This window comes from Symphodus melops, assembly GCF_947650265.1.
Source record: "Symphodus melops genome assembly, chromosome: 9".
Lineage (NCBI taxonomy): Eukaryota > Metazoa > Chordata > Actinopteri > Labriformes > Labridae > Symphodus > Symphodus melops.
The window spans coordinates 19448698-19469019 of record NC_136699.1 but is presented as its reverse complement, the minus strand read 5'-3'; the positions used below and the strand labels follow the sequence as shown (position 1 = coordinate 19469019).

General features: G+C 44.1%; 1 protein-coding gene across 1 annotated transcript in view; it reads right to left on the bottom strand.

The window, feature by feature from the left end:
• efnb1 (ephrin-B1) overlaps positions 1-20322 on the bottom strand; it is a 57659-nt gene that overhangs the window by 8217 nt on the left and 29120 nt on the right. The window contains exon 3 of the mRNA XM_079352404.1: positions 3450-3542. Within this exon, the coding sequence (XP_079208530.1) occupies positions 3450-3542 (93 nt within the window). The remainder of the gene's footprint in view (positions 1-3449; positions 3543-20322) is intronic.

The window sequence follows — 20322 nt, the reverse complement described above, 5'->3', positions numbered from 1 at the left end:
AATAAAATCCATAGAGCAAAGTGCAGAGAAGCGCGGGTGGACATATGGGGAGATGTTGGGGGACTTGGCCACAGGAAGTGTTGGCATTTAGCTGCAAAGACGGAGGAAATGTGGCTTAAACACAATAGCAGCTGGGGTCAAAGCCAAGCAAAGGCCGGATTCTTTTTGTGCTTGTTAAAACAACACCTAGTGTGACTGCAGGTAGATTTATAGTCCTTTAAAAAACCACTGTGCTCAGCTCTGATTCATCTTTGAAGGGTTGTCATGAGAACTGTGATTTAGCTATTGGACTTTAAACAAGAGAGACCCCGGTATCATGTTTAAATGACAGTCATAAAAGTTCACAAGCCAAATATATTATATGTTTGATTGAAAAAAAATGCAGAACAAAAAACGCATATTTAAATTTTTTTTAAGATAGAATCAAAACATATTTTATACTTTGTTGCTTGATCAAAAACATTTTTTTAAGAGAATTACACATTAATGATGGTATACATTGAATATTATGGCTGTTTGCATGAGCAGTGGTCTGATGATATTTTCCTTGAGCAAAGGAAGTAATTCCACAGTTTAAAAAAAACAACCTCGGTAAAAGCAAAAACCAGGTCTGTATGAATTCACTTTTATGTTGGACTACAATTGGCATGTTCCAGTATTTCCTGACACAGAAAGATTTATTGATTAATTCATACAATAATCTGTCCCAGCAGATGAATAAATCGTTCATCAAATCATTATGTGCAGCCCCAAGGGTAACGCGTTCCCTTTTATGGGAAAACAATCACTTCAAGTGTGTACACAGCAGCTCAATCTAAGTTTCCATCGATGCTCTAATTCATCGTGTCCTCTCCTCTTATAGTTACTGGGTTGGATGGTCAAATTATGCATCAAAAATTCCTCTCACAGAAATAGAATTAAAAGTAGTAGCAGCTAGGACGACAGCATCTTTTCTATCAAGGTTTATAGGGCGCACTGATTGTGAGTGACAGCTTCGGACTGCTTTTGGAAATGAGCGCACAGCTTTGGCGAAGTTGAGGAACAGCCGGCAGCCACAGAAACAGTGTCAAACTGAGAGGAAACTTTCCTAGAACTTTCCTCGAATAAAACATTTTCCTTTCAACTCTCATTACTGTGAGTTCAGGGATTTGTTTCTCTCGGAGTTAATAGTTTTGTGTTAAAGCCTGCATCGATGCAGCTGTGTTGTCATTTGGCGCGGGTGTTGCAACCCGAGGATGTCGGAAGCTCAAATTGACCTACATGTGGAGATAATGCAATGCCTGTCTGTTTGTGAGATAGCTGTGGGTATTTTTCACTGTATCTGCTGAAATTGTTCCGACTCAGACCTTGCTAGCATCAGCAGCTTGTTAGCTTCTATTCTTACACTGACTGCCAGGATGCAGTGCTGTCATCCAGCCAGCCAGCATTCAAATATCAGTACACAAATGTGAACACACTGACGATTTCTCAGCTCGTCTCATTTTTATTTCTGACATGTTGATATCCACTCTTAAGGTGGAATCAGATCATGGTGGTGAGCAGATGTTCCTCTCGGATGACCGTTAGTGTCTTTTTTTTTTCACCCGGTCAAAACAACCACAGTTAAAAGATGGGGGGGAATGTTTACAGAGTAACACATCTGTGTACTGTACTCTGTCAAATGCAGGATATGGACGTCCACATACTGAGTAAAACTCCGTCTAAAAGTCAAATGCATGATGCAAACCAAATGTTTTGTCCAAGGATATCTAAACAAAGCTTGCTTGTTTACTTTCAGCATTTTTAGACGACTTACCCGGACCATTCACTGACAAACTGAATTCAAACAACCTTCATTCTGTGACGACTGAAAAACAATCAGGCTGAGAAACAGCTGAGGAACATCAGAGCCCTCGTTACAATATGGAAGTGAACCCATGACTTATTTGGATGTTATTTCTTAATGATCTCACTCTGTGCGCAAACTGTTTACGTGTGTTAAAAGGTTTATTCAGCACTACTGTAAGAGATTAATAGTAATGTTTAGTTGATGGTTAAGTATTGCTATATATATTGTGATTTTTAACGGAAAATGAATTCAGAGACTGATTGCACGCAGAGCACACAGATGGGTCAGGAGTGTTTTACAAAAGGAAGACGTATTCTTCGTTAAATACCTAACAAATCAAGGAGCTTCATAACAATTGGGCAAGAAAGCTGTAAATCCAGTGCTGCAGTCCATTAAACAGTCCAGCTCGTTGATTTGTGACATTGTTTGTGATCACATTAAACAACCGAGTTTACTCAGAATTAAATCTTAAAAAAACCTTTGAAGTTCAAACGTTTTAACAAGTGATTCGTGATTCTCTGTTGTGAGCATTTTTATTCTTTGTGACAGTTTTTTTGAACAAATTATTTTTCATTCCTTTTTGGGTTTCTACGGAGCCCCTGAAGTTAGAAAAAGTAAAAAAAAAAAATTAAAAAAAACATCTGATGTGCACAAGGCAGTTGTTAGTTTTCTTACAGTTTTCTCTAAGTTTTAACATCATGACAGTTTTTAACAAGCTTAGCTAAACCTAAAAGAAGCATCCACTGCTAATATATATTTTATAAAACACTGTTGGGATTTGTTCCTGTGTGTAATTATATGTCTTTAAATATGATTACAGCGGAGCTTCAGTATATCACTCTGTGCTGTGATTCGTTCATTAAAGTGAATTCTTGCCACGTTTTATATGAATCTTGATTGATCTTGATGATAAATGTCAATCAATTGATGCAATAAATTGCTCATTTAATGCTACATAGTAAAGTGTAATATGCTAATAAAGCTCTTTGAAATGACATGATCTAAAATGGCACTATGTTTCTGAGGGCATCCATATTGTGTTAAATGTGTAAAACCTAATTGTGCAATCTGACCATGGGTTTAGTATATATTTATTTTTTATCTAATAATTCAATAGCTGAGAGAACGGACTGACATATTTCTCTCTTAATCTAAACTTAACAGAAATCCAGATTTATAAATAAGACGTAATTATAAAGCTTAAGATTTAAAGGAATACATGTTATAAATTGTTGTGTATTTGACCAATCAGAACTCTTTTTTGTGTTTTTTAATCATACTTTGAAAAGGAATAATTATTTGAACTGCATATTTTTTTAATGATAGAAGAATAAAAGATTTATGTTTGACATGCAACACCACTTCAAACAAATCAAAAAAAGTGTCATCCATGGCAACAAGGAAGTAAGTCATCGGGGAAAAAAATCTGTTGTCACTGGCGTCCAATTCATTTTACAACTTTTCCATTGTAGTAAAGAAGCGGTCCTGTCAGAGGCCGGTGGCGGACAAAGTCACGCTCGGCACACATGGCGATAAATGAGAATGTCACACCAAAGTGAAACATGGCTTTAAGGCAGCAGCCATGTATTGTATTCTACATGTGAGGTGAGCACACATTTACCTTGTCCGACTTTCATGATGACTTTCATGGCTCGGCTCTTGCACACGCCTCCCTCCCGGTTCTCCAGGCCCTCGACCGTACCGTTGGAGGTTGCTGCAGGAGGGAAAGAGAAAGGGATTGAAGGAGGAGAAAAGGGAGGAAAAGGAGGAGGAGGAGAGAAGATGACACACTGGTTAATGAGCACGTCCATAACGCACCGAGCCAATCAATATTTACGACAAGCACTGATTAGCTGTTCCAGTGATTAGCCGTTCTCACCCTCAATCAAGCGCCAGCTCCTCTCTACGGTATCTCTCATTAACACAATAAAGTGAAGTCAAATAAATGGAACAACATTAGAACCTACAGAGAGGGAGGCTGGGCGCTGAGGTGAAGACAAGCAGCATGGCCAGACCTGTGTGTGTTTGCATGTGTTCTGTCTGAACATAGTTAACTAGTGAGACATGCCAGTGAGAGTTCCAGCTGCTTGCCAAGTCCCGGAGCAGCTTACTCCCTCAGAGCCACATGTGTCATTACTTGCTGCTAGTGTTGAAAGCTAAATGCCTCCTTAATGTTCGTGTGTGCAAGTGTGTGTCCATTTTTATGATAAAGCATTTATTTGTGTGTGTGTGTGTGTGTCCGCCTCTCTCCATTTGTCTCAAAGTGTATGTTCAGCTCGGACTTGAGCAAGTAGCTGAGGGTCGAGGGTTGTTTATTCAATGTCACATTCACTTCAGACGCGGTGACACAATTGGCTGTCTATTTTAGGGCCCATGATAATGACCTAGGGAGACAGCGTGACTCTGACCTTAACATTGAGCAGCAACGCATAAGGCAGCCCTGAGTGTGCGTGTGTGTGTGTGTGTGTGTCTGTGTGTCTGTGTCTGTGTCTGTGTCTGTGTGTGTGTGTGTGTGTGTGTGTGTGTGTGTGTGTGTGTGTGTGTGTGTGTGTGTGTGTGTATGTGTGCGCCTTCCCTGTGTGGGCGCATGCGATGGCAGCTCTAATTTTGGAATTCCCCAAATGATCTCCATCTCCGCTTAGTCTGCTGTTTCAACTTACTCCCTTCCTCCGATATGCTTTTGTTTCTCTTCCTGCTCTGCCCTTCTTAGTCTCTCTCTATGCTCTCGCTCTCTGTTTTTTTTTCTTCGCTCACTTCATTTAGTTTTTATCTGCGGTATCTAGCTATACCCCTCCCCTTCCCTCCCTCTTAACTCAATGACCATCTCCCTGGGTGATTGCTTCAGATGGCACCCTCATTATGATGAGATAGTCTTAGAGAGGGTGCTTATCTAATGATGACACAAAGGGAGGCAGACTAAGCTACAGGCTGTAAGTGCGGGGTGGGGTGGTGGGGGTTTTTTGGTCGGGTCTGAACAATGTTTCACAAACATTGTATCGCTCAGCCGTGCTAGCATGATGTTTCAATGTTTCTACACGCATTTATAGACTGATGGTGCATCAAGCGGTGTTGAAATCTGGCTCCGCAGCGACGGAAAAGCTCATCTAGTTGATTCATGCCTTGTCATTCCTTCGTGTTATTAATGTTGACATTTGTTGCCCTGTGGGAATTCAGCTTTGAGCTTCGGCGAAATTGAAGAAAACTAAATAATGAACTGCACTAATATTTTGTTTCATTATCAGATCATACTCGGGCTCTAAATTTCAAGCAGTACCACAACATTTTGTTAGTGTGGATGGAGCAACGTGATAATTTGTGAGCAGGATTATGATAACATTGTGTCAGGAGCTCTTTGGCGAATTCCCCCCGCGCTGTAGACTCAACACAACTGAGTGAACCGGACGCTGAAAGACATACGAGGGAGGGGGAGGACAGAAGAGCCGAGAGGGAACAAAAAAGATTCCAAATTTACGTGGAACTTTAATGTAAATGAACACTCACGGGCTAAGTGAGTCTTGTGATTAATGTTAATCTTTTCAGGGAGCGTGCCTCTTCTGAAGGGAACATTCAAAGACGGTGAGGTGAACAGGCCCGTTCCACTCTTAAAGGCACACACTGTCTCGCAGCGCTGAAAGGCCCAGATGCTACAAGTGCTGACCTCATCGTGCCATTTCCCCCCAATTTCTCCTCTTCTTTTAATTTTTTAAACTTCCAGGGCAAGGTTAGGCAAAAAATGAACCCTTTGAAGATCGAGCTCAAAGGCGCTAGAATAATCTGACTAAGAGTGAGTGTCTTGCTATGAATTTTATATTCACTCCGGGAGAGAAAATCTTCCGAGTGTTAACTTCCTTCTGTCATCTAAATTAACTATTCCTTCAGGCTGGCTGAATGGGCCCCGGCATCACTGATGTGGCATGGAGATAAGTTGGCCCTTCTAGGCTTCTCTTTAGGCAGACAACTGAAAATGAGCTGGATTTATAAAGAAATTATCACTTTATATGTTGTTTGTGTTCAGGCCCTTTACATGTCAAATAAATCAAGGACTTTACTGAACTGCTGGAAATGTGTAATCCGATTAATCATGTCCAGTTTTAACTACATTTCCTTCTGTGAATACATCTTTCAAACGCTATTCAAGATGGAAATCATCTTGAGAGTGCATTAGAGACCCAAACAAAATGTAAAGCACAACACTCCTGTTGTAATCAATTCTACCGCTGACTGCTGTCTGTGTATTTACATCTGTCATGTCACAGTTCACTCTAATACAAATGATGCCAGCCAGGTTTCTCAGACAGTCTAACCCCACTAGACAACAAGGACACAGTGCCAGCTTGTTTATTTTAATCTGAAAGCCTCTCACTCCCTCCGCTTCTCCTCTCTCTCTTGCTCTCTCGCTCTCTTGCTCTCTCTCTCTCTCTCATATTTCATCCCTGCGTTCTGACGTTAATCCAAATCTGGATTTCCAGATATTAAAAGGCCGACGGTCATGGCATGTTTTGGAAAGAGGAAACTGGGGAATTGGGTCTTCCTGTGTGTCTCGATGGAGATAAAAACACGAGGGGATAAAGCAGCGACAGGGCGAAGAACAAAGAAACTCCCATTCTGCTGGTAATGATTTGGTGGAACAAACCGGTTCAGCATTCGCGGTCCAGAATACCAAAAGAACTGGTCATTGCATGAAGGAATGTTGATTTTTTATTTTTTTTTAAATAAAGTGGTCGGCTCCAGAGTTTGCTTTTTGTATGATTTAAGGCTCTCGTTGTGGGTGTGGAAGCATTGGCCACAGAGAGACTTGAGGGAGAACAAAAGATCTACAGCTGCTGAAGTCATAAGAGAAACCAGGTGCCAAAAGTTGATGTTGGGAAACATCTACAGTACAAATGTATCAGCCAAGAGAGCCTTACAGGGGAAATAACTGACCTTCAAGACAGGCTCCTGTTCCAATACCACACATATATCACCACTGCTAGCATATTAACATGCATGCTTATATGCACACGCTTGCATTTACCCAAATACACAGATTTCACAAAGACATTTGGGGTGGAGCTGAGGGACTGCTCCCGTGGGTGCCCCAAAGGGAAGCATTGAAGATGTGTGAAAGATTCAGAGCTGCCTGGTTGAGACCACAGCAGCTTAAGCTATAGTCGAATGTGGTGGTCTATATTTATTCTCAGGTCTGCTAAATGAGGTCACTCAGGTGGTCCTGCTGAATACATTCCCCATCTCCATCATGAATCATCTGCTGCTTATTATTCCTGTCCAGCCCAGGGGGGGCTCACTTTCATACAGCATGATGGGCTTTGTGTGTGTGCGTGCATGTGCTCCCCTGTCTATGCAAGCCCAAAGCGGCGATACAGCCCATGTGACAGACAGAGAGCAGGTTGTTTAATGAGAACGTGGATGAGAGGTGACATTCATTGGCTACCTTTCACACACCACCCCTCGTCCTCCGCAGCATTCACACTTCCACTTAGACGAGTTGAGCAAGCGGCGGGTAGTCACTGTAACCACAGGCAATGACGTCTACATTTCCACAAAAATATAAAAAGCTAAATGCATAAACAGGCACAAGCACGATCTGATCACTCACACTTAGCATCAAGGAAAAAACAGCAGCACACAGAGCTGTTTCATCCATTTGAGGCAAAGCAGGGAGCTAAACACAGTCGTGTCAGCCGTGTCTGAGTCTGTATCAAACAGAGCGGCACAACTGTATTGGCTATTTCTCATACCTGAGATATTCCCTCTCCATTTTTGTTTACATTTGTGAACCAGACTCAAAGTGGGGGAGAAGGAAAAGAGAGGCTATTTGCAAAAATATTTCACTCCTGAATGAGCACAGAGAGGGTTAGATTAGGTTTATGGGCCTGATTCCAGAGATAACCCTCCCCAGCAGATCTGGCTTGCATGCAAGCATGCATGTGCACACACACACACACCCATACAAACACAGAGTGAGGTTGGCAGACTGGAATAATACTGGGGGATCTAGATGTTTGCACTTTGAACCTTTTCTAATCCAGAGTATTAGGACATGGCTAAAGCCTGATTATGGCAGAATGAAATGGATCTAAATAGATGTCCCAGCCCATCAGCCTCCCATTTCTTTGTCCTCGAAATAAAAATGGAAATCAGTAATCAACCTCCAACCCCTCACCCGCTGTCTCTCCCACATAGCCTCGTGTACAGGGTTGGCTTCAGCGAAGAAAATTCATTCAGACTATCATATCATCTCGGATGAATTAAGTGCGCTCAGCTAGGCCAATGTTTTCTTCTCCTGTTTCTTTTGAATAATAAAATCTGGCAGACAATATAAAAGAGTCATAAATATGACATTACAGCTGGATTTTCAAAATCCAATATTGAATGTAGGTTAGTATAAATGTGGTTTTGAATAATGTGCATAGACACAGCTGATTTTCTCATCGTCATGTTCAACAACAGTGCTCTTTTCCATTTAGCTTTTTGGAAAAGCATCACCTTGTAGCAGCTCTAAGACGTGCTGCCTGTTCCCAGGAGCCGCTTTGTGCGTGTATGCCGAGCAGGTAGCAGCATTAGTGTCAGGGTTTAAGGTGGTTAGTGGCCCACTGCACACAACTGTTGCTCAGCTCACTGCTTCCATATACAGCCAGAGGGGGAGCTCCTCTCCTGATTACACTGCTCTCTCTCTCTCTCTCTCTCTCATGCACACACGCCAACAGACGTGCAAGCACAAAAGCATGCACGGCTGCACACACACTAATAAGAGCACACTTGAAAAGGTTGCGAAAAAATGTACAGACATGTAAGCATCTGGGCCAACAGCAGCGAGCACACACTGTGATGTGCGTGCGCACACATATACATATTCACACACGCAAACACACACTGGCTGCCTGTGTAGCCAGAAGATCAGCCAGGACTTAAGAGCTCCTTAGGCACCAAAATTACAGGGTACCTCTAAATCCTTCCAGCAGAGAGCACTATGGGATAGCATGGGGGGGGGGGGGGGGGGGGGGGGGGGGGGGGTGTTGCTATGGGTGGGTGAGGGAGGGAGGTGAAGTGGAGAGGTGTGTGTGTGTGTGTGTGTGTGTGTGTGTGTGTGTGTGTGTGTGTGTGTGTGTGTGTGTGTGTGTGTGTGTGTAGGGGTGAGGTGTTCAGAGAGGGGTTGGAGAGAGCAGTGCAGGGTGAGGGAGGGCAGGAGAGGAAGCAGGAGATTCTTTTTTTTTTTTTTTTTCGAGGAGGGGAGAGTGTGCGAGCTGGGGAGGAGTGAGACTTGATCTGTCTGAAGTGTAGTTGCATGCAAGTGTGTTCCAGTTTGTGTATTTGTCTATGCGCTGCACTGGATGGGGGTGACTGTGCGTGCCTGCATATGTCAGTGAGGGAATATGGAAGGAGGAGATGAAGTGAGGAGTTGAAATAAGGAGGAGGAGAACTCAGTTTGGAGAGAAGAAGAAGTGGGAGGTGATCTCTCGCTGTGAAGCAGAGGAAGCATATGCGCGTGTGTTTATGTATAAGTATATGTGCATGTGTGTGTGTGTGTGTGTGTGTGTGTGTGTGTGTGTGTGTGTGTGCGTGTGTTGCCAGCTTGCTTCTGCCTCGCTTACACACACTTTTTCTTTAGCACGCTCCTTGGTGTGTCTCGTTGTGTGACTGTGTTTTGGCCTGTGTGCATGTTGGGGCTGATATGTGCACGATCATTCGCTTATATTTCTGCATGTCTGTGTTCAAATGTGGTGTTTTTGCGTATGTGTGTGTTTGCGTGCGTGCGTGTGGTCCTTTGCACATCAGTCAGTCCCAGATTACGGAGCCAAAGGTTGGGCATTATGGTCTTTCGTGTCCAGCACCACTGGGCTTGTGCTTCAGAACTACTTATGACAGCTTTTAACCTCTGCAGAGGACCTGTCAGCGCCTCCCAAAGTGTCTGTGTGTGTGTGTCTCAAAGTGTGTCTGTTCAGAATCACAGCCTGCAGACAGAGAGAGCTTCTGCATCATTTAGCCGCAGGTGTCTTTGTGTCACCTCTCCCGCGAATCCAGCAGAGCAGATTTTTTACACCGCTGCACTTTCCACTCTCCATTTCCCATCTCAGCATGCTGCGAAACCCCCAGCTCCTGAACACAGCACAAAACTTCCCATAATGTCCGTACGCGCACACACACACACACACACACACACACACACACACACACACACACACACACACACACACACACAGAACATATATTGCCCTATATGTGCCAGCAAAAGGAAACACCAAAAGACAGGCCACATTTTCCTTTAACCCAACCACGCCAACACACAAACAACCAAGAGTACACACCGGGCGCAGGCCGTCTGTCGGATCAGGAGGAGATAAAGGACGCAGAATAACAGGCAGACCTTGGGGAGCGGAGCAAGTCATCTGTCTCAAACATGAACAGACTGAGCACACTCCGACATGACAGATGCAGACAGACTCATCTTAGAGCACATTGCATCCTCAACCTTTTCTCCTGCACTATTGCTTCCCCTACCACCCCCTTTCCACAAACACACACACAGACACACAGACACACAGACACACACACACACACACACACACACACACACACACACACACACACACACACACACACACACACACACACACACACACACACACACACACACACACACACACACACACACACACACACACACACACACACACACACACACACACTGATGGAGTGGAGCCGTTCAAAATGTGTGAGCTAGCTCTTGAGCCAAAACCTCACATAATCTGACAGGTGTGCACCGAGGGAGTTCAGATCATAGAACTTTGTAAGCGGTCGATTGGCACAATAAAACAGAGTAACCTGGGGGAGGTAGACTTACAGGGTATAATACCATAAGCTGTTGCATATAGTATTAAAGTTATGAGAAGCAGCGACAGCAGCTGAGGCATCCAATAATAATTTCATAACCACACTGCCTGTAAAATTCAAGCCTACCTCGACTCTCCCTCTTTCAAACATGGAACATTTTTAGATATGAGCTATTTCAACTTTACCAGCTATTTCAGCGATAATGTATTCTGTTGTGTGGAGAAGTTGCCAGTAGCCCACACAACCCTCCCTAATGACAGAGTAGCTAATTGGCTATAATGGCTCTTTTCACCGATATCATCGAGCTGCAGCCGCAGAAAACCTCAGCAGTTTTACACAAATCATGAGAAGAGGAAGAAAACAGCCGGAGCATTGACTTACAGTAACTCTTTTTTTCTTCAAATGACCAGCAGTTTTATACTACTAAAAAGCACATTAATGTAACCATAAAAGGAGAAATACCAGTCCAGGCGATGGAGACTGTTAGTTTCCTTTATTTGTAGTGAACGTCACTTCTTATCCACTAGATGATTATTTAAAAATAAAAAAAACTGGCACAGCCCTGGTGGGCACACACATTAACACATAAATACACAGCACTAGCAGGTGAACAAACACGCTCTTAGAGCTACAGTACACACACAGACCACACAAACAACACACACAAACCCCCCCCCTCCACCCCCGCATACACACACACACACACACATGCATCGCAGACAGTGCATCATTTGACTAATAGCAACTGAAATGTTGCGTGTTCAGAGAAATAAGCAGAAGGGAAAATAGGTCAGAGAGAATAGACCAGCATTTCACCTTCCTATTGGTTCAAGCTAAAGGTTAGAAGACATGCAACACATACTGAGACACACACACGCACACACGCACACGCACACACACACACACACACACACACACACACACACACACACACACACACACACACACACACACACACACACACACACACACACACACAAACTCCAAAAGCTAAAGGTTAATATTGTTCATGTGGGAGTTGGTGAGTTACTGTTTATCTCATTCTAAACCAATGTGTGTGTGCTTAAGGCTTGTTTGTGTGCGTGTGTGTGTAGCTGTCAATGAGTACACAGAGTTTCATTCTTACTAAAGACAGAGGGGGGTTCCACTTTAGTGTTTCATTAATACCCTCATAAGCACAGTGTTTCCCTTATCACAGGTATTAGCTGGCAAGATGCCTTTTCCTCTCAAACTAATGCCCACTAATCCACATCAACAATCAGTCCACATGACTTCCTCTCCTGCTCTTTTTTTTTTCTTTTTTTCCTTGTAGTGCTAGTTTTTTGATCCTCCATTACTTGTCATTCTTCAGTGAGCTGACTGATCACTTCATGCTGCCACTTCAGATGAAAAGCTGCACACCTCAGCCTTATCCTTTGGCCTTGTCTGAGGTTAAGAGCATTCTGGGAAGTTATGCTCAAAGAAGTGGAGCACAGTATCCAGTTTTCATTCTCCATTAACCATCATGGAGAGTTGGGCAATATGCCAAGAGAAATGGTGGACAAAAGAGACGAAGTATGTGTATTGACAATATAAAAAGAAACTGTCCTGAACGAAGTGGCTGTAATAAATATGTCCTTAAGTTTAACAAATAAAGACATATTCAATGAATGCAATATGTGCCTCTATAATCATAATTCTCCTGAAAACAAATAGATCTTCCAACTTTGGGTTTATTCAGAATTTAAAGGTTCCCTCTATCCAATGTATTCATTCAATTCAATAATATAAACTTTAAAAGAAAAAACATAGGTGCAGTAGTCTAAGCACCTTTTTTTATTGTGGGTAAAACGCAGATTTAAAAGCAGAAAGAGTGAGTACTGGTTTATTAAAAGTCCTCTGTATTAATCCTAGCTAATTGTGAATCCAAGAAGAAGCTATGTTCTCTTCACATGCAGTAACATCCCCGTCAGTGGGTGGTATTGCTATCGTCGGGTTACACATGTGTAATCAGCTGACACGTGCACACAGAAGGTCTCATGGTGAGCTTGTTACTCAGCAGGAGGCTCATTGAAGTTTTCGTTTTGCTTCATTTGCACTGATAATCACACGAGGTGAACCATGGTTCACTCGCTAAATCCTACCAGATGATAAAACTGATCCTCCGAGTCTTCTCTTTGGCCTTTGTGCTCGTCTACAAAGGTGATTTGGGACCCTGGACTCTGGAGAGGAGTCGCCTGCCTCGAGCCGAGGGTCCACGAGCCACAAATCAGCCTGACCGGGCTGATAAAAGAAGCGCTGGGATGGATCGGAATGTGGTGGGAGATAGTGGTGGCATGTCAAAGGCCAGAAGGCAACTAAAATCTACACGGACTAAAAAGTTAAACACACACACACACACACACACACACACACACACACACACACACACCCGGAGGAAATCAGAGCTGAAACCCTGGAACAAGCTAACCAACATGAACGCGTAGGACTACATTTCCTCTGAGAACTCGCTGCCTGTGCTGGTGCCTGTAAAAACTTGAGCTTGCAGCAGCCCAGAATATTTCTGTGCACATTTATGTAAATGTGTTTTGATGCCTGAGTGTGTCTGTGTGTGAGGCTCATTTATGTTTGTGTGCGACGCTTCCAGACTATGTCCATTCATTCTCTTTGGAGAGGGTGGCATCATTTTCACTGACCTTTTCAATCTGGCCTCCAGAAGAGAGTTATGACAACTGAGCCAGCCGTGTGTTCCTCCGCACAATAACACACATCAAAGATGGGGAAACAAACAAATAAACAAACAATCACTCTTACCGCAGGCTGAGCACTGCCGATTGCAAATAGGCGACGCAAAATGAACTCAGTGAGATATTCGGAGCAAGGGGAACGATGCAGTGATGCAACGTGCAAGGAAAGACAAGCTGAATGTAATGGCTCAGGTAAAAAAAGAAAAGTGCCATCAGGGTAATGAGGCTGCCAGGGCGATGAACAGGTCAGAGAAACACAGTAGGGGAAAGATTTAGAGCTGAAACTCACTATTTTTCCCCAAGTAGAGTATTTCTTGTGGATTCATGGATTTCTGTGGCCAATAACGTGCCAGAGAACAGTGAAAAATGGCGACCACAATCACAAGGTCGTGATTCACAAACGGTACTTCGTCCAGCCAACGGTCCAAAAACAAAAAGATGCTCAATTTACAATAATAAAAACAGTAAAGGCCAGCGTGTCCTCACAGATGAGAGGCTATAGAGAGAGTGAATGTTTGGAGGGTTTTTGTGCTTGATGAATGACTGAATGGAAAAGCGGACAAATCATTTCAGAGCAGCGGAGATTACAGCGCTGCAGCGAGGCAGGAAGGACAGCGAGATGGACAGAGAGAGAGAGAGAGAGAGCGAGAGAGAGAGAGAGAGAGAGATGTCAGAGACAGAGTGAGTGACAGGCAGACAGACAGACAGACAGTGTACTTGTTATTATAGAGAGAGTCGATGTCAGCCCATCTGCTGTCCGCAAAGGGAAAATCTGCAAGAGGCAGAACAAAGGCAGAGAGAGAGAGAGAGAGAGAGAGAGAGAGAGAGAGGGGAGAGAGAGAGAGAGGGAGAGAGAGAGCGAGGGAAAGAGGACAGTGCACATGTGTGGGCGTGAATGTGTCCCTGTGACTGTGTATGTGTGAGCCTGCCTGTGTGCCTAAAAACCCTGGGGGAATCTCCTGTACCTGCTAACATGGAGGTGAGTGAACAAAGCTGACTGCAGCCAACATGGGACCCCAGTCAAAGCAGTTCGATCCCACACAGACACACACACACACACACAGATGTACACCAGGTGGCAAAGAGGGAGGCAGATCTATAATAGAAAGAAATAACTGACGTGTAAAGCGCCAGAGCTCCAAGCGCAGCTCCAAACCACAGCAAGGCTTCTCCAGCTCAGAGGCCATGCAGGCTGCAACTAAGAAAACAAGAACAGAATCGCACTCTTCCTCGCTTCCCCTGTTTATCGCCAAAACCCCAATCAGAGAGCACAGCCAACCACAGAGAAAAATGCTGCTGATTACATCCTAATACACACAAAGCCAGCAGCTGACGCACAAATACAAAAACACACAACACACACACTGATTACATCCTCTCTGGTGCTCCTCGCTCCTCATCCTTGGTATTGGTTACATGGTAAAGCCGTGTCGATCATGGATCAGTGTTTTTTGGCGTAGGGCAGTGAAGGAGTTTGGGAGCTTAACCTCTCGACTGAGAGCGGGGAGAAAACTGAGGCTCCGGACCCCCTGTACCCCCCCCCCCCCCAGCACAAATAAACAGCTACAAGACAAAAATGTCTGGTAGACTCGAAACAATTTCCTGAAGGATCTGTCACTGTGCAGGCGAGGAGGAAGAGAGGGGGGTTTTTTTTAGATCTGAGACGGGGGGGAAAAAAATAGGTGGAATGGCAAGCGGGAGAGGGAGAAAGATTGAGTTGCAGAAGAAAAAAGGAGAGAGGATACAAACGAGAGAGGGAGAAATTGGACCCGTGTTTGGAAGGTAGAAATTGTTCCCTAGCCGTCTACAAAATCATCATCTCACTGTGGCGGCCTCAATACCCAAACACATCACGCTTCTTTTTTGAAGACGTGGTTCTTTTTTTCTTTTTTTTTCCCCAGCATCTATCCATACATCCATCATGGTATGTTTGCACAAACATTGACAGCACACACACTGACACCCATGGGACGGCTGACTGGAAATACCTTATGCTCAGCGAGGATCCAGTGAATTGAATGTGCAACAAATGTGCAATGGATTCAGCAGCTTCTACTATGCAAGCAAATGGGTGCAGATAGAAGGAGGATGGACGTTTGAGAGTGCATTGTGTTTTTCTGTGTGAGCATCTATTTGCATGCTAGTGCGAGCTTATGAGAGTATATATATTTGAATTTGCCTATGTGGCTTTGTGCTTATTTGTGCCTGTGTGTTTGCGCGCACACACACGCCTCTTGTGTGTTTGTCGGCTTCTGTTGCTGTGTTTGTGCGCCTGTGGTTGCGCTGGAATGGAACATGGACGTTTTGCCACCGAGCTGAATTCAGAGAAACGGGCTTGGTCCCGGCCTGCAGAGCAGTATTTAGACTGTGTATTTATGCGTTGGACAACCACAGCAATCTCTATCACCGCCACGTGATTCATGTTTTGTTTGCTTTGCTTTGCTGATTCGTTTCCATCAAGAAGATCTTCTTTCTCCCTCCCCCTCCCCCAAACCCCCACCCAACACTGTTTTTTTTGCAGAAATGTTTCACGCCATCCACGGTCAGAGTTTCATCAGCCGCCGTTCGTCTTCGTAGCTGACCAAGCATTCAGTGGTTTCCATAGCAAGGATGCGACATTAAAACTAACAACCTCTATAATTACACATCAATATTTCTCCGATGAGTTTGTGTAAACAAGCCCAGGCTCCAGCTCGGGGAGGCGGACTTCTTGGCAGGCCCAGGCTGAGGGTGCAACTGAATGGCTGTCGGAAAACAAAGCCATTTCAGAGTGTGCCTTGGAAAAGAGAAACCACTGTTCTGGAGATGGTGGAGAGGGAGAGCAAGCTCCTTCTGAGAGACAGAGAGCTGTGATTTGAGCTTAGCTTTTGGCCGGAGAAGAAAGACACTGAGAATATGTGTTGTTGGCAAAGCAGAGGGCAAACAACCTCAGACATCTCAGATGGAAAGGGAAATGTGCTTTTCCAGAGTGTTTTAGATTATAGGTTGTCTTTGTTTTATCTTGTACTTGTGTTTTTGAGCTCAAAAATGCAGCATTGTCCGATACAATTTGCCTCATGGACAACGCTGCTCCCTCCTCCCGTCCCACATTTACTCTTCCTAATCACCATCGACTCCACTCCAAACATGTATCCCTACAGGAGTCTAAAGAAGCTTCCTTTGCTTTCGCCTGAAGCCGTTTAAGGGTTGCAAAATCACAGAGATTGTGTCTGCATTTTGAATGGATTGGAAAAAAAAAAACCAGAAAGCTACTTTTAATAACCAAAAGTGGTTCTTAGAGAAAAGAATCGGATTGCAGTTGAGTTAGTGTTAGTTGAGAGGGGGGAAAAAAGCGGGTTTTTTGCTGGGAGTTAGTTCTGTGGTTTCTTTGTGGTTTGTGTGCTGAAAGGAAATCTAAGATATCAGTTAACAAATATGAGTTGAACCCAGACTTCCCCCAGCACCTCTATACACACACACACACACACACACACACACACACACACACAGAACAACTTCTGAACATGAGAGCGGCACAATGGAAGAAGAAAAGGATAGTTGAGGAGTGGGAGCGAGGGATGACAAAGTAAGAGGTTTCACAGGATAAAATATTCTAATAAGATAAGCACGGAGCACCGCCGAGGAGGGATGAGTGTCTGCATTTGAAGATGCACGAAGCGGACTAATTGAGATGAATACATGAATATATCAGCTTCATCTAGCAGAGTTCAGCCCGTATCCAATGGTTACCATTCACTTGTACAGCCACGTGAGCAGCCCTCCCTCTAAAAGAAAGTCCTTATGCCCCCCCCCCTCCCCTTCAAAACACCCCCACTCTAAACAAACTCCTCTGTAATAAACGAAAGGCAATAACCAGCGACAATAACGCTGTGCCTGCTAACCCTCTCTGAATGAAATATCCAAAGGAGAAGTAGCAGAGGCAGCCTCGATAGATTTGCAAAGCAAGCACAAAGTCATATATTACACTGGCACTCTAATAAACACTGGGCTATATTCCCTCACAGGGGGGGTTAAATCTCCTTATCCCAGGCCATGCTGCTCCACCGGTGCTAACCTGACCTGTTAGCAGGGATGACTTTGAAAATGGAATCCTTTCAAGCTTACTGCTTAAAACTCTAATCTGCAACATCAATGACATTACTTGAAGCTGATTTTCTCGGTAAAAATCTTAAAGCATCATGCTATTCAATGCATTCTGCTAATTGAAAAACACATCTTACACAGGAAAACAGTAATTACATTTAAAAAAAAAAAAAACAGCTAGTAGAACTCACTTTGAGACAGTATCTTCAAGACACATGATACAAAAATAACATAGCAAGAGCGTTTTTCCGTCCACTTTGAGAGTTTATATGTTTCGTCTGTTTCGTTTCCCGACAAAACAAATCATTATTTCAGGTTTTGTGTGTGCTGCACTCTGCTAAATATGCAACAAAGCAATTCTTTGTTCTTGACTAACATGTATTTGAGAGAGTCCACAAAATCCTGCAGTGTCTCTTGCTTGTAATTAAAATATTTCAGGGTGAATTTACTGAGGGAGGTTACCAGATGTTAACAGTTATCGTTTCTCAACAGAGAAATGCGTTTAATTGCGAGCTGGAAATGTGTGAGTTATTCGGATCCCTATGATCTGACAATCAAAATGCCTTTGTCTTTCTCAAAAGCACTGCGCTGACAAATGCAGCCGCCTTTTTTTACAAATAGCTGTGATTTGATTATGGTAATTTTATGTTAACTCAAGCAGATGACATTTAACACTATTTTTTTTTTGTTCTAATTATTGTTATTACACTGCAAAACATTGTGGCATACACCTGCAACTGCTTAAATGTAACAGTCTCTGTGTAAGCTTTCATTCGTATGTATTTCATGTATAACTAATGTGAGTTCCTCCATGGAATCGCACATGGAGTGTTTACGTCTTCTCAAATGTAGGGCAGGCGAGGATCTTATGATTCACTTTAGCCGGGCCAGGGATTTCAACCTTGACCTTCAACTCTCCCAAGGGCAAATAAAAGGAGGAGAAATGCAGGAGAATACTGCACTGCATGTATACTATCCAACAGAGTAGGATTCCTCTGGGGGTATCTAGATATAGGGGTGCATAATGTGTAGGTTGGCAAGCAAATAGCATCTATACAGAGGAGAGCCCACGCAAAAGAGAATGAATATTAGAGATATGCAACGTGCCTCCTCACCCTAAGCCTTTCAGGTGAGAGCCTGCAGGATGATTATCCCACAGCTGCACATGCAGTTTGTCAGATATATGCTTTGTTTCTCAAAAACTTGGTCAGCACCTATGTTTAAATGTGTCAGGAAAAAGATCTTTTCCATTATAGATTTATCCTCTAATAAAAATCACTTTGTGTGTGCTTTCAGCCTGAAAAAAAAAAACACCTGAGAAATAGGACTGAGTTTTCTTGAAATGTCAAATAAACGAGGTGACAAGAATGAAAACAACCTTGCTGTTTGCCGCAAGTGGGCATTATATATGTCACTGAAGCAATCTTCAGGAGGCGAGATAGTAGCCCTCTCCACGGCTGCAGTATTCTGGTGGAGAAGTCTGTGTGTCGGAGAGCACGATAGAACACTGAGATGGAGAGTGACAGCTGTCAGTAGGGATCAGGCTTACCCTGCCCACTACACAGAAAATAAAGGCAGAAGACGAGTGCATGACGACAGGCTGCTTCTGTTTACTGCCTCATGGCCTTCCCCTTATATAGAACAGGGACACACTGGCCCAAGTACCCACTGAAAATATATCACCCAGCAGTCATGGTACATTATTGCAATGAGGAGCGAATGGTAGACAAAATGGGGGGACTTTTTTTTGGCTCCACTGGGGTCATATAAAGACTGAATATATGAGTTTGTATGTGTGTGTGTGTGTGTGTGTGTGTGTGTGTGTGTGTGTGTGTGTGTGTGTGTGTGTGTGTGTGTGTGTGTGGGTACATATGCTTGTCCCTTCCTTCTCTTCCCGCTCTGTTGCTCATTTTCTCCATTATATTTCCTTCGACTTAAAAGCCTCCTGTCTAAAATCACTTCTCTCCTGACTCTAACCTCTAAACACAGTGCGGCCATTTTTCTTCACAAACAGCTCATTCCATATCCTGTGTTTAGACAACGCAATGAAATACAACCAGTTTGTTCGCTCATACACTTGGGGGGGGGGGGGGGGGGGGGAGGAGGTGTATGCCTGTGTGAGTATGTGTGTGTACATAGGGGGTGGGAGTGCTGATGGACAGCACAGGCTGGTGCCGGCCTGCGCTTTAGATCAGTGCAGGGTTATCATTACGGAGCCCCTGCTGTGTTTCCGCGACCCCTTGTCCGTGAATTCTGACCTTTAACCCCCCCACGACTCCTGTCAGCTCGGCTGGGATAGACGGGACCGAGTGGACGGGATCCCCTGCAGTGACACCAAGGCAAAGGACACCCACAAATATATACACACACGCACCATTTGTTGCTTACTTTACCCACACCTTTTGTTGCTTATTCAACCCCATGGATGGGACAGAAGTAATGGTGGGGGAGGGGTTGGGGGGTGATCAAGGAAAAGACAACAGAGCCACAGAGTCAAACTAGGAGACCTGGTGTGGACAAGAAAAAAAAAAGACTGCCAGAAGATTCAGTGGAATGTCCACTCCCAAGGCGTCTTCATCTCAAACAGCGGCTGCCACGTTTGACCGTTAATCAGGCCAGATAAGCCGGGTCTTTATAGGCCGAGCAGATTTACACCACTCTGCTGGCCTGTTAGACCGCATTCCCGGCAGAGACGGTGGGATAACGCACTAACATCTTCTAGGTGGGGATAAGCTGGCCTAAAGGGGGCCTCCAGGCACACACATGAACACATGTACACACACAGGACTCTACTGTACAGGACGAGCAGGAAAAGTGTGCTCAGAGCAGGTGTGAGCTGTCTCCCTCGTCCTC